Here is an 18550-nt window from a genome sequence, read left to right on the forward strand (position 1 = left end):
GATACCCTCACGACTGGGAGCTCCCACGAGGGCGTCCCTACCCTCACCTCACAAGAGCTTCAATCAGTGAGGTGAAAGTGAGGACGGATTAGCGGAAAGAATTTGTGAGCGTGAGGGAAAACGACGGTAGAGGTGGGCTTAAGGTTCCCGTTTGGGCCGCAGCTTATTTGGACGACCATTCTCTACTACACACCCCGTGGACGATTCTTGTTTTGCCGCACAATGCTTACTAAGGGGTGCCCCCCCCCCCCCCCCCCCCTTAAACTTCCTCGCTCTATCCTAATCACGCCGTCCCCACGCGGACACCCGGCCGCGAGTGTTTCTACGCGCGCGGTCGACAGGGGCTACTCATAGAGGTTCGGGGTGGCGACTGTTTCAAACAAAGGGATGCTTGGGAGCTTTGTGTCCAACCCCTCGGAACCCTGCTGATTCGCTGTGCATAAGAGATGGCCTGGGCTATCGCGTTCCTTCGCCAAGAGTGCAGAGGCGCTTTGTGACTTTGGTCTTCCAGTTCTTTTCGTGCCATTCAAGCAAAAGGCAAAGGAGCCTTGCACAGTTCATGAAATAATGTGCATTCCATGGGATGGAAATAATATTTACAGCTCTAAATCTAATTTGATTGCCTGCTTCGCATTACCGATTCTGAAAATTGAATTTGGCAGCAATCATTTTCGATGAATATCAAAAAACGACCTACGTATCCTTGAAGTGGTTAACCTATTTTTGATCAAGAGCTCTTTGGAGGTGGCATATTTTCTTGAGTGCGAGACTCAGCGGCTGCCTTTTCGGTCGATATCAAAGACTTGCTTTACTCTTACCATCAGCAGAGATAGCTCCTGTAGTTCAAGAGGGAACTTAAGCCCAAGGTGTTCTGCCTTTTAAGAACAACTGCGGTGTTTCGGTCAGCTGGTTTCGTGAGTTGCTGAACATTTACCTCTGTTCTACATTCTGCGTTTAGCAAGGGAGCATATTCGTTCAGAAAAATGATATACGTATCGGGCCCGGCATTCAAGCTGTTCTGAGTGACCTGCTTCTTGCATCTAAGGGTCATTGTGTTTTCCTGCTATACAAGCCTTCTCAAGCAGTTGTGAGGTCTATCAGGTACGCCAATAACTATGTTGTTCTTTTGGATCATACCCGTGAACCTTTCCGGAGTCGCATATCTGACGTTGAAGTGGATTTTCCGTGGCACTCTTATTCCCTTCGAGCTGACCCACGAATTCCCATTAAAAGACTACCAAACTTCTTAACCGGAGCCCGGTCTTTGATTCCGGCCATAATTTTTGGCCTACGGATGAAGACAGGCGAAACCTGTCCCTTCGAACTATTAGGATAGCTCACTCGAAACTAGGAAAACGAGACATTGTTAAAGTGTGATTTCTGAATCTAGTTAGCATATCCTGCATCCACTCCATGCAGCCCAGCTTCATCCAGGAGGTTGAGCGACTCATCGCTGCCAGGATCCCTCCCCATTATCTTAATATCTGTGGCAGGGAACTTAGAAGAGCAATCGAGGAAGCTGGTCTATTGAGATGACTTGTTGCAGGCCTCTCGTCCGAAGAAAGGGAGAGGAAAAAAGAATGTGGACACAGTTCCTTAATGCCACATTTCCTCCCGCCGTCTAAAAATAATCTGGCAACGTGCCAACGCGGACGCGATGTTCTCCGCCACCAAGAATTCTTTCTACGCTTTACAACTAAGTCAACATGCCTAACAGATAGGAAAGCGCATGTACCGTGCACCGTGTTGCAGTTCGTGTCGCGCTGTCAAGAGTTGACTGCATTCTCTTAGGCTACGGTGTGGTGTACATTGCCCAAACTGGTAGGTGCGTCAATGATCGTCTACGTCAACACCACTGTAAAGTGGAGAAAGTGATTTCTGGGAACCTCAGTGTCCACTGCATGGATTCCGACTGCCTGCTGCTCTTCGAAAGGAGCCCCATAATAAAAAAAACGGCAATCGACTGGTTAGGGAAATTATAAAAGTCCTTCAAAATTAACAGCGCCAATGATCACTGCGTGAGCGTGCCTTTGATAAACTTATTTGCAACCGAAAAGCCGTACCTTTCGTTAACGTGGTGGTCATCGAACATAGCTTTTTCTTTCTCGTTTCCTCGTATTCGTGCACACTTTTTTTTTTCGTTTTATGATCTCAGACGTCGAAGGAACTGCCTTCCCAGGGTTGTGTTCCTTAGGCGTTGTTCTTCCCCCTCCTAATATTTTTATTTTTTGTAGCGATAGCTACACTACGCTAGTATTTCGAGCCTTCAGCGTGGCACACCTTGAGCTGCGTGGCCGCCTTTGAGCTCCGTGGCGGCGCCGTGGCTGGTCACGTGGTGCGGAGCAGCTGCAGGCGGCGCGGCGCGTCGGCGAAACCCAGAGGAGGGGGGTGTGGAGAGGGGGAGAGAGTGAATCCACGTCCAGGGACGAAGATGAAGGAACGCCCAGCGAAACACAGCGGCGAAAGACTGACTTTGCAATTCGACTGAGCGAGTTCCACTCGGCCAGATGTAGCTATCGTGTCACTCCGGGTTTAACCAGAACTAAACCACAGCTATTTTTATTTTTCCCGCTTCATCAACTCACTCCCCCCCTCCCTTTCCTCACAGGCGGATTTGCAGCTGTAGCCCCGTTTTCTCCCGGCTTTTGTACTTCCGTCTCTTCTCCGCTTCCCAACTATGTTTGCTCTCTGCGTGGCGCGCGCTCGTTTGCGGCCTCACTCCACTGCACTCATACACCCTTCGATGTTTCTCGAAGGGTGCTTGCGTCAAGACGGTTTTTCGCTGCTGACCTTTGAGAAGAAGCGCCACTCGTGTGGAGTTTCTCCGGGTGCTTTTTTATTTGCATGAACAGTAAAGGTGAGTTTGGTGCTGTATAGCGGCTCCGGCTACTCCTTTTCACCAATTCACACTAACCACTTGTTCCGACGATATACAGTTCCCCATAACATAAAACAAGCACAAACAGTGCACAACATATAAAACAAAGAAGAAGCGTCAGTAACAGTAACAATAATAATAGAACAAAAACACCTTGGATGTTAAGAAAACAGTGCACATTACAATATACATATGAGATATGAATAAACAAGCGCAAAAAAACATGAAATAAGCTGACTTGTAGTATACATAGCAAAAGTAAATAACAACGCTATTAAAGCACTCACTTACCGTAAACAGAAAAAAACAAATGGTTTGTTTGCATTAAACGCAGGAAAAGCAAATAAATAAAGGCCGAGTTTGGGCGAGTTGGTTTACCATACTGAACGTAATAGCGCGAAAAACAAGGACGTAGAATGAGACACACAACACGATGACTGACTTCCAGCTGATCTTTATTACATGCAAGAAACAGATATTTATACTCTCGATAATGCCTGCAAGGCATTACTACAGAGCAGTGAAAGATAGATGAGTCATTGAGCGTCACACTTGAATGATAAAAGATAGGACATCTCTTTTTGTGAGAGCAGAATTGACGGAGCACTTACACAGTCATCCCCAGCTCGCGCTATCTCCAACGGCTCAACAATTGCGCGCGTAATTTGACATTTGTTCCCGTAAAGGAAAAATGGGAAGCCAAGTCTCAGGAAGAGCCGGAAAAGACAAAAGTCGATAAGAAATTTGCAGTCATTCCTTATAAACATAAGCTTTCGCACAGTCTTAAAAAAATTGGCAACAGGGTAAATGTTCACGTGTTGTTCTCTGCCCCAAATAAGCTTAGTTCACTATGCAAGGTTAGCACATCAGAAAGCCCAGGAAAAACTGGTTGCACGATCAGGCATCAAAAGCCGTTCGCGACATGCACGAAAGGTGTTGTCTACAAAGTGCCATTATCCTGTGGTAAATATTATATAGGCCAAACGGGAAGATGCATAAATGAGCGATTGGGTGAGCATGACTATGTTGTGAACAATAAAAAAGGGGGGCACATGAGCATTCATTATCTAAAATGCATAAGCAAAGGAAAAGAAGGAAAAGGGGGTTGTGGTCCTCTTTTTCACAAGTGCAAAATCCTTTACGGGAACAAATGTCAAATTACGCGCGAAATTGTTGAGGCATTGGAAATAGCGCGAGCTGGGGATGACTGTGTAAGGGCTCCATCAATTCTGCTCTCACAAAAAGAGATGTCCTATCTTTTATCATTCAAGTGTGACGCTCGATGACTCATCTATATTTCACTACCCTGTATAAAAATCTGTTTCCTGCATGTAATAAAGATCAGTTGGAAGTGAGCGCTCGTGTGGTGTCTTATTTTACGTCCTTGTTTTTTGCGCTTTTACGTTCAGCAAAAACAAATAACAAAGATCTTGAAGCACTCACACAAAGAGAGGTAAGCGCTCTAGCATTCACTTCAATTCTACAAAGCTAGTACTTCAGAAGGATACCTCTGTCATCAAGGAATGCTCATCAATGCCACAAGTGCTCGCTTTTGCAGTCCACATATCGGGCACGGACCTAAAATATTTTGTAGACTTAAGGGTCTTTCGACCAAGAGCGCTTAAGTCTCTCTTCAATCGCGACCTTTTGTTCTTTGGTTTGTCTTGTTTAGTGCACACTCCAAACTTATGGAGTGTCATCCCTTACAAAAATTTCCTTCTGTCTATAAAGACTTCTTCTGTCTATAAAGTCTATAAACTCTCTACAGACAAGCCCTAGAGAGCAGTCTATAGGCAATACAAATCCTATAGACACTCTAGAGACAATCTATAGGTTTATGACCGTAATCTTTTAGTGGACTTTTGTCTATAGACAATCAATAGACAAAAAGAAATACCTATAGGAAGGCAACACAGTCTATAAAAAGTGTATAGACTGTCTATAGATAACTTTTGTAAGGGATACGCCGGCTGGCCAGATTAATTACGACTATGGCCATTCTACTGACAGCTGTGAGAATATTCAGGCTGCAGTTCTCCCGGCACTCACTCCTGATTGGCTACTTAGGGCGGTGTGGGAAGTATTCTGCGCTTGTCACAGCCCCGATTCTTTGGCGCAATTTATCTTAGCCACTGCCGGGGGAAGTACCAGACTAAACCTGGCGCTGCCTCAGTGACCGTCTTATGGAGCATTCAAATAATGTCTACAACACTGCAAAGAGAAACCTGGGATTCCACTGCTTAAAATCCCCCCCCCCCTCCGTTCTTTTGAGCCCTTTTTTCACGTATGTACTTTTCTCGCGAAGGATGCACATCAACTCACACGTGAAATCATAGAAGCTGCCCACATTTTAAAGTTAGGAGAAGACTGTGTGAGCACACCATCGATAGCTCTAACCAAGCGGGAATTAGACTGTTTGAACTAGTTTTCCTTGGAGTAATTAGGCAGTCTTTTCCTAAACTTGGTGTCTTTTTGGGTGGGTTCTGAATCCTATCCACGACGTTTTTTTTTTTATTGGATGGGTTCTGAATTCAACCTTTTGTTCTTATAGGCCCTTTCGGCATCGAACTTTCCTCCTGTTTTATCCCTTTTTTTTGGCTCTTTTAGTCGATTTTAATTGTCTTTGTTTTTAACGGCCTGGTTTGAACCTTTTAATGTATTTTATCTTCATTCTGGTTGTAATCCTCTTTTGGCTTTTACTATATTTTTCTTATTTTTTCATGTTGTTATCGCATTGTCATTTGTCATTCTGTTACTGCCGTTCGGTGCCATCCTCTACAAGCCCTTACCTTTTATACACTCCCAGTTGCACATTATCACCTCGTGTCTTTTCACCTCAGTTATCTTTCTGTCGCGTGCAAACATAGCAGCTGCTTCCCATGTATTCCCGCCCACTTTTCGTATGTATACTGTGTCACTCTGCAATAAAGAACTAGTTGAAGTCAGCGCTGTGTCGTTATATCTGCCTCTGTCCGTGTCTAAAGGTGCGAAATTTTTTCCAAATATGAGCTACCAACTAGCACGTTTGACCACCCTTGCATCTTGCCAGGGATTGGTGTAGTATGAGTGTAGTACTTGCTATTTCTTCTGTTATCTCTTGCGACCTGTAGCATAACTATTGCGTGCTCGCCGTAACGCCAGACCAGGGAAGCAGCGGCGTAGTCAGAAGGACCAAAAATGAACATTTATTCACAGGTGTAGAGGGTATTTATAAGTAGCCTAGTGGCAGGAAGATAGGAAGGACCACATGTTAGTCGTGATAGTCCGAAGCTCTGTTGGATCGCCAGATAAGGCGATAAAAGGTGCGCGCCCTTCGAAAACACGCATGAAGTTGCAACACGACCATTCCAGGCTATTCAGAACTTCGGAGTACTCAGCTTGAAATATCCATGCGGCTGGACACAGCTGAGTCCGGACGCAATGCACAATAATTTTTTTACCTAGTGTGACTCAGTAGTATAAGCATTTTAGTTGAGGGTTCGACGGAAACCCGTCTGGCGAGGGAAATTCAGCATATCCTTTTAAACGAACACTCACCAAAGTCAAAGAAAAAAAATAACCGTAAGAGAATTGACGTTTCGGCCCCACAACGGGTGCCTTGTTCACAATGGGATGAAAAACGAGACGGGCTGCTGCTTATGTAGGGAAAACGTTGCGTATCGTGCGGATGTATATCTTGGGTAGATTGCCCTGTGTCCTGTTAATCGCTTGGCTTGTCATTTGTATGTGAAGGGAAGTCCGCCGCATAAGAAAGGAGCTTTCAAAGAACGGATACCCGCGTCAAGTGCTACAATCACAAGAACGACACGCTGCGGCCCCTCAAGCCGAAGCAAAAGCAGCCAATGAGAAAAAACGTGCAGCCATCCCATATGCCCCTGGGGTCAGTGAGACGTTATGCCGGATACTGGCTGACTACGACATCCAAGTTGCCCATGTCCCATCCAGCAAGCTCAGAAACCATTCGGTACGAGCAAAGGATCCGCTTGAAAAGACCAGCTACCCTGGGGTAGTTTACAAAATTCCTTGCAAAGAATGCGGTGCAGCCTATATAGGCGAAACAGGGGACTTCAGGAGACGATTCAAAGAACACCAGCGTAACGTCAAAAACAAAAAAGTGACTTCTATCGCTCTCGCCAAACACCAGCAAAACACGGGCCACTTGATTGACTGGGATTCCACGCGCATACTTGAGAAAGAAAAATCATTATCTACTCGTCTGCTCAAGGAATCCCTTCACATACAAATGACAAGCCAAGCGATTAACAGTACACAGGGCAATCTACCAGAGATATACATCAGCACGATACGCAACGTTTTCCCTACATATGCAGCAGCCCGTCTCGTTTTTCATCCCATTGTGAACAAGGCACCCGTAGTGGTGCCGAAACGTCAATTCTCTTACGGTTATTTTTTTTCCTTTATGACTTTGGTGAGTGTTCATTTAAAAGGATATGCAGTATCAGCATTTATAATATATAATAAAATACAGCTCGAATGCTGAAACTGCCGATTGTGAGGGCGAGGGAAGGCTGATGATTTATTGGTGAGGAGGGAGGACAGGCGAAAATGAGGGCATCTGCCCACCTGTGGGTGTAAAAGATGCGATCGCGCTGGTTGGTTTCATGATACGTTTCTGTCATCCGTTTTTTTCTTTTTTTATGTATATACTACTTCTCCCCCTACCCTCTCTTCCTGTCCCCTCACCTCTTTCATTTCATTTCTGCATTCTGCTTGCTATCCTTTATTTCCGCTGCCCCAGCCCAGATGCTTCAGTATCGATAGCAGATGACGGGGCTAGCAAAAAGTTTTCCCTCCTTTTTACTATTATTTTGAGAAAAAAATGCTACCACCACCACCACTAGCAGCTTAAAAATGCACTATCTAGCTTACCAGGGTTGAAGTACAGGCTTGCTGGTTTTGCAGGCGACCCAAAAAGCGCAAAACACTTGGACAAAGGACAAGCACGAACACACACTACGCTGTGTGTCCCATTGTGTTTTCGTCCCTCTGTTTAGCGCGGTTCTAGGAATCGGTATCCAGGTTCCAATAAACGATAATATAGGAGAAAAGCGGTCGCGGCGAAAACAGCACCGAAACGCGCACACGTGCCGAAACTTTTCCCATTCCGCGCTTTACCGCCCACGTAGTGGCTGCCTCCCTTCCACCAACAGCTGCTCAGTCAGGCGCAGAGCCATCGCAGGGAATTTAAAGCATTCTGCGCATGTAAACGATCGCGAGAGACAGAAGGCCTCACAAATTGCAGGAAATAGTTCTACTAGATTTAAAACGCAAAACGTCATCGAGAACGAGGCAAATTTTGTTTCGTTCGCGTTTCCCATTTGCTACGCTTCCCGGCTTGTGCGTTTGTTTTTTTTGTTCTCGCGAAAAACGTAACAGCGGCGCTCGGCTATGTGCACCGAAACAGCAAAAAACGAAGCCACGCTGCCGCCGGAGCGGCAACGACAGACGGGCTATGAAAGCTGGCCTAGGCGTAACGTGATTCTCTACCACAGTACAGCTTGTCGAGCGCTCGAATGTGGTGGAACATTTTTTTTAGAGACTTCAATGTTTCGCATCATCTCACATTGGAGTTAGAGGTTGGAGCATGAGAGAGAGATAGGCGTTTAATAAAAACTGCCTGATGTAAGCAAGAAAAGAAACAGATACTTAAGAAAGTCAACCGAAAACGACAAAAACATATAGGATCCATTCGCAATCACCGATTTTGCATATCAAGGGGGGAAGGGCATTTACTTGGTACATATTGAACGCTTGTTAGGGTTCCTTGAGGCAAGAAGGTGGGAGAACCCCGGGTCTAAATATTTAACGAAGGGTGTGTTGTTTCGGCAAAATTGCGAAACCCGGTTTCAGGGCACTGTACTGCTTCAGTCAGCTCCGTTGTGCCGTATTACTAACACCTGTATTCTCTATTTTTGTTTTTATTAACTATAGAAAGAACATTGGCCTTATTAAAAGTTCGCTGTATTTTGGTCAACTTATTTTGCCTTGAACAAAAAGTTCCAACATCAGACCTCCTGAAACCTTTCGCTTCTCAGAGTTTGATGTTCCCACATTATACATTAAACTGCGGTTGCAAACTTACAGGGGTATACATATGAGAATCTATTGCTCTGAGGCATTTATCGCGTACTGTAATGTCAGCTCTGTGACATATGAAGGAAGGGACGTCTTAGAGCGCTTAGTCACTAGGCTAAATTGAACAGACGCTTTCACCCTGAGAAAGATTGCTCCACTCCTTATGAGAATGGAACATTCTTTTTTTTTTTAACGGCGAGAGCGGTTACTGCGAAGGAAACCGGCCGTATCAACTGTGTGCTCATGTAACTCGAATGCACAACTTGAGAAGGTGAGCGGAAGACAGGCGCAGGCCGTGCGACGAATGCGGGGAGGGCGCCAGGGCCGCAGAAAGAGAGCATCAGAAGCAAAATATGCTGCGTACTAAAAACAGGCATACAGAAGGCTGGGCTTGCCGTGGAGCGAGAGCGATAGATTCGAGAAATATGGGAGAGGCTTTTGTGCTGAAGTGACCTTGACAGGTTGATGATGATCATGAGAGGAAAAGATAAACACCAGGCAGTCCGGCTGCAACCCCACAACGAGGCGGAAAGAAGGGTACACAAGTCTCGCTTAATTGTGTGGGACGCGAAGGTGGAAGGGCGGCCTCCCGCTGCATCTCGCGTAGCATATACGCCTGTGTGTGCGATTAGGTTGAGTATGCACCTTATTAGGTATCCAACCGCCTCCTGAGCGAGTGTTAGCTGGCTTGCACGGAGTTGCCACAACCGCAAGCTAGCTTAACCAAGGTTTCTTTTGCGAGCCGGGTAACTCGACGAAAAGTGGCAAACTAGTGCGCGCAGCTAACTAACGAGCATTCTGAGAGGGGCAACTGCCGAATGGTATGAGTGCCAGGAACAAGCCTGACGGGCATAGTGGCAAACCAGCGGACAGAGTGCAGAATGATGTTGACACGAAACAACTGCATTCAATCGCACAGTGTTGGACCTAATGCTTGTAATGTATCAGTGTACAAAACCAGTTGTCCAGGCACAGCGACACCCATAGAACTTTCAATGCTACACAAGCCTATGTTCGGGCAGTCTGACTGCGTGATCTCTGTGGAGGGTCGTAATTAGCGCCAGAGGGATGCGGCAAAGAGCCTGTTGTTCCTCCACAGTTGTGTGGTATTTTATTACCGTGACAGTTTATCATTAAAATGGTCAAGAACAACGCAAATAATTTCATTACATCATAACATGAGAAACATACTCCGCGGTGGCCTAATTGCTTTCGCGTTCGACTACTGAGCCCAAAATCAGGGTAGCGAGTGCCGGCCCTCTAGCCGCGTATGTCAGCGCACGTTAAAGAATCCCAGGTAGTCCGAACTAATCCGGAGCCCTCCACTTTGGCGTCTCTCATAGCTCCCGTGCCGCTTCGGGACGTTAAACCGGGCGCACCAATAACAATAACATCAGAAGTCCTCTGCCAAACGCGATTCACTTCCTATTGGGCCGTTCCACGCCAGAAGTCCCAGACGTTGCACTCGACCATCTGCAAGTTGTTCAAAAAAATTCATGGAAACCTTTCCTAATGTGCGTAATAAAAGCCTGAAATGTTTTTGCTGAAAAGTATTTATTCGTGAGGTGAGGGCAGTTTGAACATTTAGAAGAGACGAGAGACCAGGCACACCTGAATAATTAATAAAAATGTAAAATTTTTATATTACACTTCAGAATTTTTTTCATTCAATTTTTCACAGAATTTGGCTTTCGATATAATTCGCAACATGCAGCATTATAGATGTAAATATTTTTTTAAACGTAAAAAGTAAGAAAATGTGCCATTTTTGTCATTTCTTGTTTTAAACATCCACTTGCTGTCAAAATTATGAAATAGCCGTTTTGTTTCTCTAGATGTCTAGTACCTATAACGAACGTTACAGGTGATGAAACTGAGTTCATAAAAGTAAAAAGAATACTACAATTGCGAAAAGCGCGTTTTGAGCCAGAAATACGCGTTGATTTCACCCTGAGCTGATCCAAGTAAAAACACAAACAATAAAGGGTTACGTAGAGCAGTTTATTTTCTTTCCTTTCTGAAATTTTTGTCGAGGTAATTTTTTATTAAAGCGAGAAAATAATTTTTGAAGTTGGGCTCTCGCACCGCAAGTTGCGTCGTCTCTTAATGCCTCTTTGCCGCAGAGCAGGACACTGACGACACTGTGGCCGGACGAAATGTAGAGTTCATAATTTTAAGTAAGGCATGCGCTTTAGTCAAGCCCAGGAACATTGAGTAGTCGAACACGTATTCGTGGTAAGAGGTTTTATTAACGCTGCCGGGGCGGCACATGCCCAAGTGAGCTAGTTGTTCTGTGTGGTTCTGTCGCAGTTAGTCATTCTTGTCAGCGCCATGACAGACGTAAGCACCAGCATAAGAGCTTGTGAGACGCCGATCTGGAAATGACCAGAACCATATGGTGTTAAAACAATCCGCGACGCAAGGTCACCACGTGATACCAGACCCGTCTGGTAGGCAGAGGCTCATGCCCGGTTGTTTTCGATGTGATGTCTTGGTTGTATTTTATTTATTCAATGCAATTTCTGCATTAATACTCCAGCGACAACTGTAGACGAGCCATTGTGCGGGCGAAGCACCGTCATTAAAAATGAACATTGGTTTTTGGGGAAAGGAAATGGCGGAGTATCTGTCTCGCATCTCGGCGGACACCTGAATGGGCTGTAAGGGAAGGGATTAAGGAGGGAATGAGAAAAGAAAGAAAGAAGGTGCCGTAGTGGAAGGCTCCGGAATAATTTCCACCACCTGGCGATCTTTGCGTTTCGCCTCCATCGAAACGCGGCCGCCACGGTCGGGTTCGAACACGGGTACTCCGGGTCAGTAGCCAAGCGCGCTAACCACTGATCCACCGGGGCCGGTGCACCTTAATGTGAGAGACACACCTATGCGCGAGCGGGCCGCGTTCACCGCCAGACGGTCTGCACTTCGCACCTTCGACCGTCGCTGTGGCTGAGTGGTTATGGCGCTCGGCTGCTGGCCCGAAATACGCGGGTTCGATCCCGGCCGCACCGCTCGAATTTCGATGGAGGCGAAATTCTAGAGGCCTGTTGGCTGTGCGATGTCAGTGCACGTTAAAGAACCCCAGGTGGTAGAAATTTCCGGAGCCCTTCACTACGGCGTCTCTCATAGCCTGAGTCGCTTTGGGACGTTAAACCCTCATAAACCAATCAAACCAAACTTGGCACCTTCACGGGCGCTCCGAGGCCCGCGCTCTCCACGATCTTATTCAGACATAAATAAAGCCCTTCTGGTACGCCTGCCATGCCGGCTGGTCATCCCTCCTCGTGGTCCATGCTAGACAGCACGCTGAATGCCCTCGTTTCTCTTCTCTTGGCTGCCTCGCACCAAAGCGGGTCTGTTTGAATGTAAAACGATCTCGTTTATTGCATACGATCCGCCGAATGTCACGCGATATCTTCTTTAGCTCCAGCCCTAAAATTGCACGACAGCGAACGACGGCAAACGGAAGCTGTTATCTGGCCATAAGGGTCCTACCATGCCAGGTGCCATGTTCTGCGGTGAAGAGGCGTTAAGAGACGACGCAACATGCGGCGCGAGAGCCCAAATGCAAAAATTCTTTTCTCGCTTTAAACAAAAGTTACCTCGACAAAGATTTCAGAAATGAAACTGCTCTACATAACCTTTTATTGTTTTTATTTTTACTTCGACCATCTCAGGGTGCAATTAACGCGTGCTTGGCTTAACACGCACTTTTTGCAACTTTAGTCTTTCTTGTTACTATAATGTACGTAGTTTCATCACGTACCTGTGACGTTTGTTATAGGTACTAGACATTTAGAGGAAAAAATAACGGCTATTTCCGAATTTCCGAGAGCAAGTAGATATATAAAACATAAAAGGACAAAAACAGTAGTTTCATACTTTTTCGATCGTTAAAAATATATCTATAAAGCTGTGTGCTGCGAATTATATCGAAAGCCAAAATCCGTGAAAATGTCAGTGAAGAAATTGTGAAGTGTTTTTGTTAATCTCAATTTTTTAATAAATAGTGAGCTGTGCCTGGTTTCTTGCCTTTTCTAATTATTCAAACTGCCGTCACCTTACAAATAATTTTTTTTTTTGAAAAATATTTCAGGCTTTGATTACGCACATTAGGATAGGTTTCCATGAATTTTTGTGAACAAATTAGAGATGGTCGAGCGCAACGTCTGGGACATTTGGCGTGTCATTACCCTAATCTAATAGCTACAGTGAATGCAACGTAGTCGCACAAAGAGAAACTTGTTTTGAATGAATTTATACAAAATAATGAAGTACAAGCCATATTTTGCAAATGCGATATTTTCTGGAGTGGTCAAGTAGCCGAACTAGGCGGCAGCACCTTGATCGCCACTTCCCGCAGCCTTAAATGCGGTAGCGTAGCCATTTACTGTCCTCTTGAAATATTATTTATCTGCTTTAAGGCCACATTTCCACCCACGGTTCCCCCAAAGTTGGCTACGCTGCTCCCGATAGCGAGGTTTCGTGCATCCTCCTATTTCACAGTGCCTTTAGCAACGTCAGCTCGAAATATCCTCACGCTTTTGTCTTTATCCAAGGTGATCTTTACTTCTCGCAATATGTTGGTCTAACCAGTCTGACACGTCTCCAAATTCATGGAAGTGCATTTTTGAACACGTGGCCGAACTTTTTCTTTAACCCAAGGTATTCCCTCTCTAACAAGGCAATCTCCAATCACATAGCATACTCACGTTTCTCTGTCACCTACCTAAAGTAAAAAGCGAACTAAACAACCGCACTTCTTCATTAAATGGATTACAAGACAATCAACTGAACTATACCCTGTAATTGTTTTCTATTCTGTGTCACATGTTCTCTGTTACTGCATTATATTCTGTACTTGGCATTATAAAATTGAAACAATCCACTCCTGATACTAACTGGTCACATTCCAAAAACAAAATACACGCCCTAATTTAAACTATATTCACACTATTATCCTGACCGCGGTTCAGTAACATACTTACCCATCTTAATAGGAGGAAAAAAAGGTTTTTCTGATCACGCACACGAACTAACAACATTACCATTGGGCAGAAATATTACGAAACTGAAAGATCTATTATTCCAAATTTTCCGAACCTCATTCATTCCTTTCTTACAGCATCCGATATGCTACGCACAAAGCCATGTCAGTTTTAAAAATGCACCAATCCGAACACAAAGCTAAAACTTTTCGACGAATATACTTATGCAGTGGCAGAACATGACGCATGCATTGAAATTTTCAACTAGACTACCATTTCGGTTTTCGCACGAGAACACGATGGAGAACTTCCTGATTTCCCTTTAATTTCCTGCTTTGCCTGGTATGACTTTTGAACCTACGGGTGATAACCTATCATAATCAGCATATATGAACGACAATAACGCAAATATGCTAACAACAGAAAGCGTCCATACTAGCGTCGTATTCTCTGATATGTCCTCTTTCAGGAGGTGTGCAGCATGAGTGAAATGTGGCAAAGCCATTCCAGTACCCCCAAAAAAGTGTCATTTTCTTGTCATAAAGCCAACTAATATCGAACGCAAGTTTTCCTTCGAAGTTATTGGAGTGCGTAATCTTCCAACATGACATGTGATGAAAGTTGTAGTATTCGTTCCGTTTTTGAACCTAATCTCAGTGGTTTCCAAAAAGGTTTACCTTGCGAATTCAATTACCGCTGGTCATTTTTGACTTCAACTCAAGAAGTGGCGCTCTTTCTAAATTTCAGAAAGATCTTTGAAAAAGTTTTTTACAAATCAGTTTTTCTAAAACTTTCAGTTCGTGTATTTTTGACTGAGTCCGAAAGTTTGTATCTTGCCGACATCTCCCAGGTAATGAATGTTCTTCTAGTTTCTCTGCAATATGAGGGGTACGCAGAGACATCGTCGTGAGGCCTTCTCTTCTTTGTTTCATTATACAAATGTTTACCGACGGACGTATGTTTATCGTCTGCATATTTTCCGATCTTTGGGTTAGTCATCACATATTAATAACCACTAATTACCTTCAACTTCTTTAGCTTGACATTCAGCTCGTATTAACTTAGTGCAAAAAAATGTTTGTTGCGTTTAAACAAGAAAAGTTTCTAGTATTTATTCATCGAGGTGACGCGCAACGTACAGCCGTGAGCAAAAGTGGAGGGACCACGGCTCCGGGCGCGGGAGCAGCTGCGGGGACGCACCGCGGCGCTGCTATCTCGCGCTGCACGCTCGTGGCGTGAGTGCCCCGAGTGACGACATACTTCACCCTCGCTCTCGCTGGTGCTTATCCCGCTAGATAAATTTCTAGCGCGGCATTCGGCTACTCTGCAGCTGACCGTCGCGACGAAGGGGAGAAAGAATCGCAAAGCTCCTGAGTTCCGTTTTCGGCGCGCCTTGACGGCTACGCGTCGATGCCGTGCCTGTATCAGCATGCTGTTGGAAGGCACGGGCGGCTTACCCTCGACTGCCGAATCACTAGGCGTAAAATGCAAGGCGCTGTGGATCCTCGCTTCGAACACCACCTTTAAATAAGCATTGGAGATCCTCAGAGGCTCTTTATTGCAGTAAGAAATAAAGGATTTGTACGTAACATTCATCTAATACTTGGTAAAGTTGCCATTAACGGCAATTAATTACATCAGCAGCTCGTAGGAAACGGAGGTAGAGCATCTGTAGAACACGGAGTTCTATCACACCAAGCTTTGGGATGCTTACTCTCCTTCGTCGCGACCGTCAGCTGCAGAGTAGCTGAACGCCGCACTAGAAATTTATCAAGCGCGATAAGCACCCGCGCGAGAGCGAGAGAGAAGTTTGACGTCACTCGGGGCACTCTCGCAGCGAGCGTGCGGCGCGAGATAGCAGCGCCGCGGTATGGCCCCGCAGCGGCTCTCGCGCCCGGAGCCGTGGTCTCTCCACTTTTGCTCACGGCTGTACTTTAAAGTGCATTTCCTCCAGTTCGAAAATTACTGCTGAGGCACCATTTAAATGCTTAGGCATTCATTTAACGAGAGATGTGCATGGGTCGTTTCACGCACCGAAGTTTGGTTTACTAGTGCAGCTATGTGGGTTCTAGGTTATTGACTATGAACCCTGCGTCTAGCACCTTCATTTGTGATGTCGCTAGCTTGTTTAGTATTTATTTCACCCAAATTAGAATGTGCACACGCACCCGGAGTCGCCATTAATGTAATCTTTATATTTAACTAAAAGTAATAAAATTATCTCTGCACGATTCATCTACAGGACCTGCCTTTAATGTGTCACTGAACTAAGACGAAATGCTAACCTCACATACTTAGTAAGCCGACGTAAAAATCACTGCAGTCTTTTTCCTAAGTTCTACTATCATGTCCTTAATGGATATGTTATCAGCCCCGCCCACCTCATCTCCACCATCTCTCTAGTCGCGCACGATAGCTGTCTGCCCTCCCGCTGCTGCACATCTGCGCATCTGTCCTCATTTTTTGTTCCCATTGCAAGGAACTGGAGTCACATGTGTGACTCCTTCCTGGTTCAGTCCAGCCCATCGTTATTCAACTTATTGATCAAAACGAATCATTTGCTGAAAACCCCGCCGCTCAGCAATACCCTTTTAATGGGGATTTTTTGGTACAAATATAGAATAAAAATAAATAAAACAAAGATTCTGTATACACCATAACACAATAAAAAAAGAATACTTTCTGTGCTAACTAAACACAATCTTTTTCTCAGTCTCTGAAAATCTGACTCCACATTTGCACGTGATAAACCTGATGCTTGTTGGCGGCCTGTTCTTCTTTTTAATAGTATTAGTAGTGAGGCATTTAATTCTTCTTGGTAAACAAAGGCTCAGTGCCGAAGGACAGTACTCACCAGCACTCTGCAGTAAATGTGGGCGCAAAGAGCGTTCCAGAAAATGGCATGAAAAGTATATTTCCTTACTCATTTTGCTGGAAACACCACTTTTAAGGAATATAGCGCTGTAAATGGTACCGGAGGCTTCATGAAATTCGGATACAATTCAAGAACGAAGCCGCAAATACCCCTCAAACGAAACCCTCCCGCCAATGGCGCAAACTTATTATCATGCCATCTCGGTTAATCAATGTCTAACTTCCTTGCAGCCACCGGTCTCCTAGATGTCACGCTAGCAGGTGCAAGGGTGTTTGCCACGACGTCATGACAGTTGGTCGACACCACTGGCATTAGCACCGCCTCTGAGGGCCATTTGCCACTTCGTTCTGGAGTGATATTCGAACATAGACGCAGGTATTATAGTATGCGAAAAGATTTACGCGATTTGCCCTAAGCGTACTTTCCAAGGTAATGTTATTACATAGCCATTATGTGAACAACACGTGGTGGACTTGATATTGTTTTACGATTGTGCAAATATTCTTTCTCATCAAAAGGAAGCACCTGTTGCTGAAATTGAGGGGGAACGGACTGTAAAGCTTTCCTCTGCATTGACTTCCTGTGCTTTTTCAGGCTGCCGTGGCACGCACTAGCAACAGCCTACGTTACAGCTGTCTTCCGCTTCGGTAGAGTGCGGGCGGTGTGGCGATGTCATTCGAGTGGTGGTCGTTCACCCGGGACCGGCGGCCGGTGGTAGACCTCCTGTGCCTGCTGTACGGCCTGAGCTCGTGGCTGGCCATCACTGGCCTCTGGATGGAGCTGCCCCTGCTAGTGCATGCGCTCCCTGAGGGATGGGTACTGTCAGCCTCGCTCAGCCTGGCCATCCAACTCGGCAACGTGGGCCCGCTCTTGTACGGCCTCGGCCGGTTCTTCTGTGCCCGCTACTGCACGGGACCCCGGGCCCTCAGTGCTGCGAACCACTTGCAACTCTGTGTCGGCCTGGCTGCTTGTGTGGTGCTCATCTGCTCTTGGAAGGTGACCGCCGTCGTGCTCGGCCACGAGACAAGCCTGGTGCTCTTGGTCGCCGCATTCGCGCTCTCCATCGTAGACTGCACTTCGTCAGTCGTGTACCTGCCTTTCATGGGTCGCTTCCGGGAGGTGTACATGACATCGTACCTGGTGGGCGAGGGCGTGGGGGGCATTGTGCCTAGCCTCGTAGCTCTTGCGCAGGGACTGAGTGAACCAGAATGTATAAACCGGACAGGCACCCTTGGCGTCGGAGATACGCTAAACTCTTCCTTGGCAATCAATAGGACAAGCATGGCGCTGCAGGTTGGGGCCACCAACTTTGAGCCAGAAGTTTTCTTTGGTGTACTTCTGGTGCTAGTGGTCTTAAGCTACGCCGCCTTCGTTCTGCTCGACAACTGCAGGTCTTTCCAGACCGAGTGGGTGAGTACAATGATTACTGCGATGCCAGAACTGCCAGCGTGGTGTTACATTTCGAGAAAGCGTTGCTTGCACTGCTACGACTGCCACTTTCTATCCATTGAAAGCAGTGATAGCTTTTGAAAGCTATCACTGCACCAATTTTTTCAGGCAATTTTTACTACCCACTATCAGCAAGTTGCTGGAAACCGTTGCAGAGATTCGGAGTCCAGCGAAACTTTATTTTCAGCTGATATCTTCCGCCCGGCAAGGCACTTTCCTCTTCCACCCCGTAGTCCAACTCGCTCGAGAAAATATTGAAAACGGATG

At 45.8% G+C, this 18550-nt stretch overlaps 1 protein-coding gene across 3 annotated transcripts in view; it reads left to right on the forward strand.

Moving 5' to 3' along the window:
• The window catches only part of LOC144132368 (riboflavin transporter 2-like), a 73228-nt gene that overhangs the window by 14276 nt on the left and 40402 nt on the right, over window positions 1-18550 (forward strand). For all 3 annotated transcript variants that reach the window (XM_077664722.1, XM_077664723.1, XM_077664721.1), the window contains exon 2: window positions 17429-18244. In XM_077664722.1, the coding sequence (XP_077520848.1) occupies window positions 17504-18244 (741 nt within the window). In that variant the 5' untranslated portion in view covers window positions 17429-17503. The remainder of the gene's footprint in view (window positions 1-17428; window positions 18245-18550) is intronic.

Source organism: Amblyomma americanum, chromosome 5 (assembly GCF_052857255.1).
Source record: "Amblyomma americanum isolate KBUSLIRL-KWMA chromosome 5, ASM5285725v1, whole genome shotgun sequence".
Lineage (NCBI taxonomy): Eukaryota > Metazoa > Arthropoda > Arachnida > Ixodida > Ixodidae > Amblyomma > Amblyomma americanum.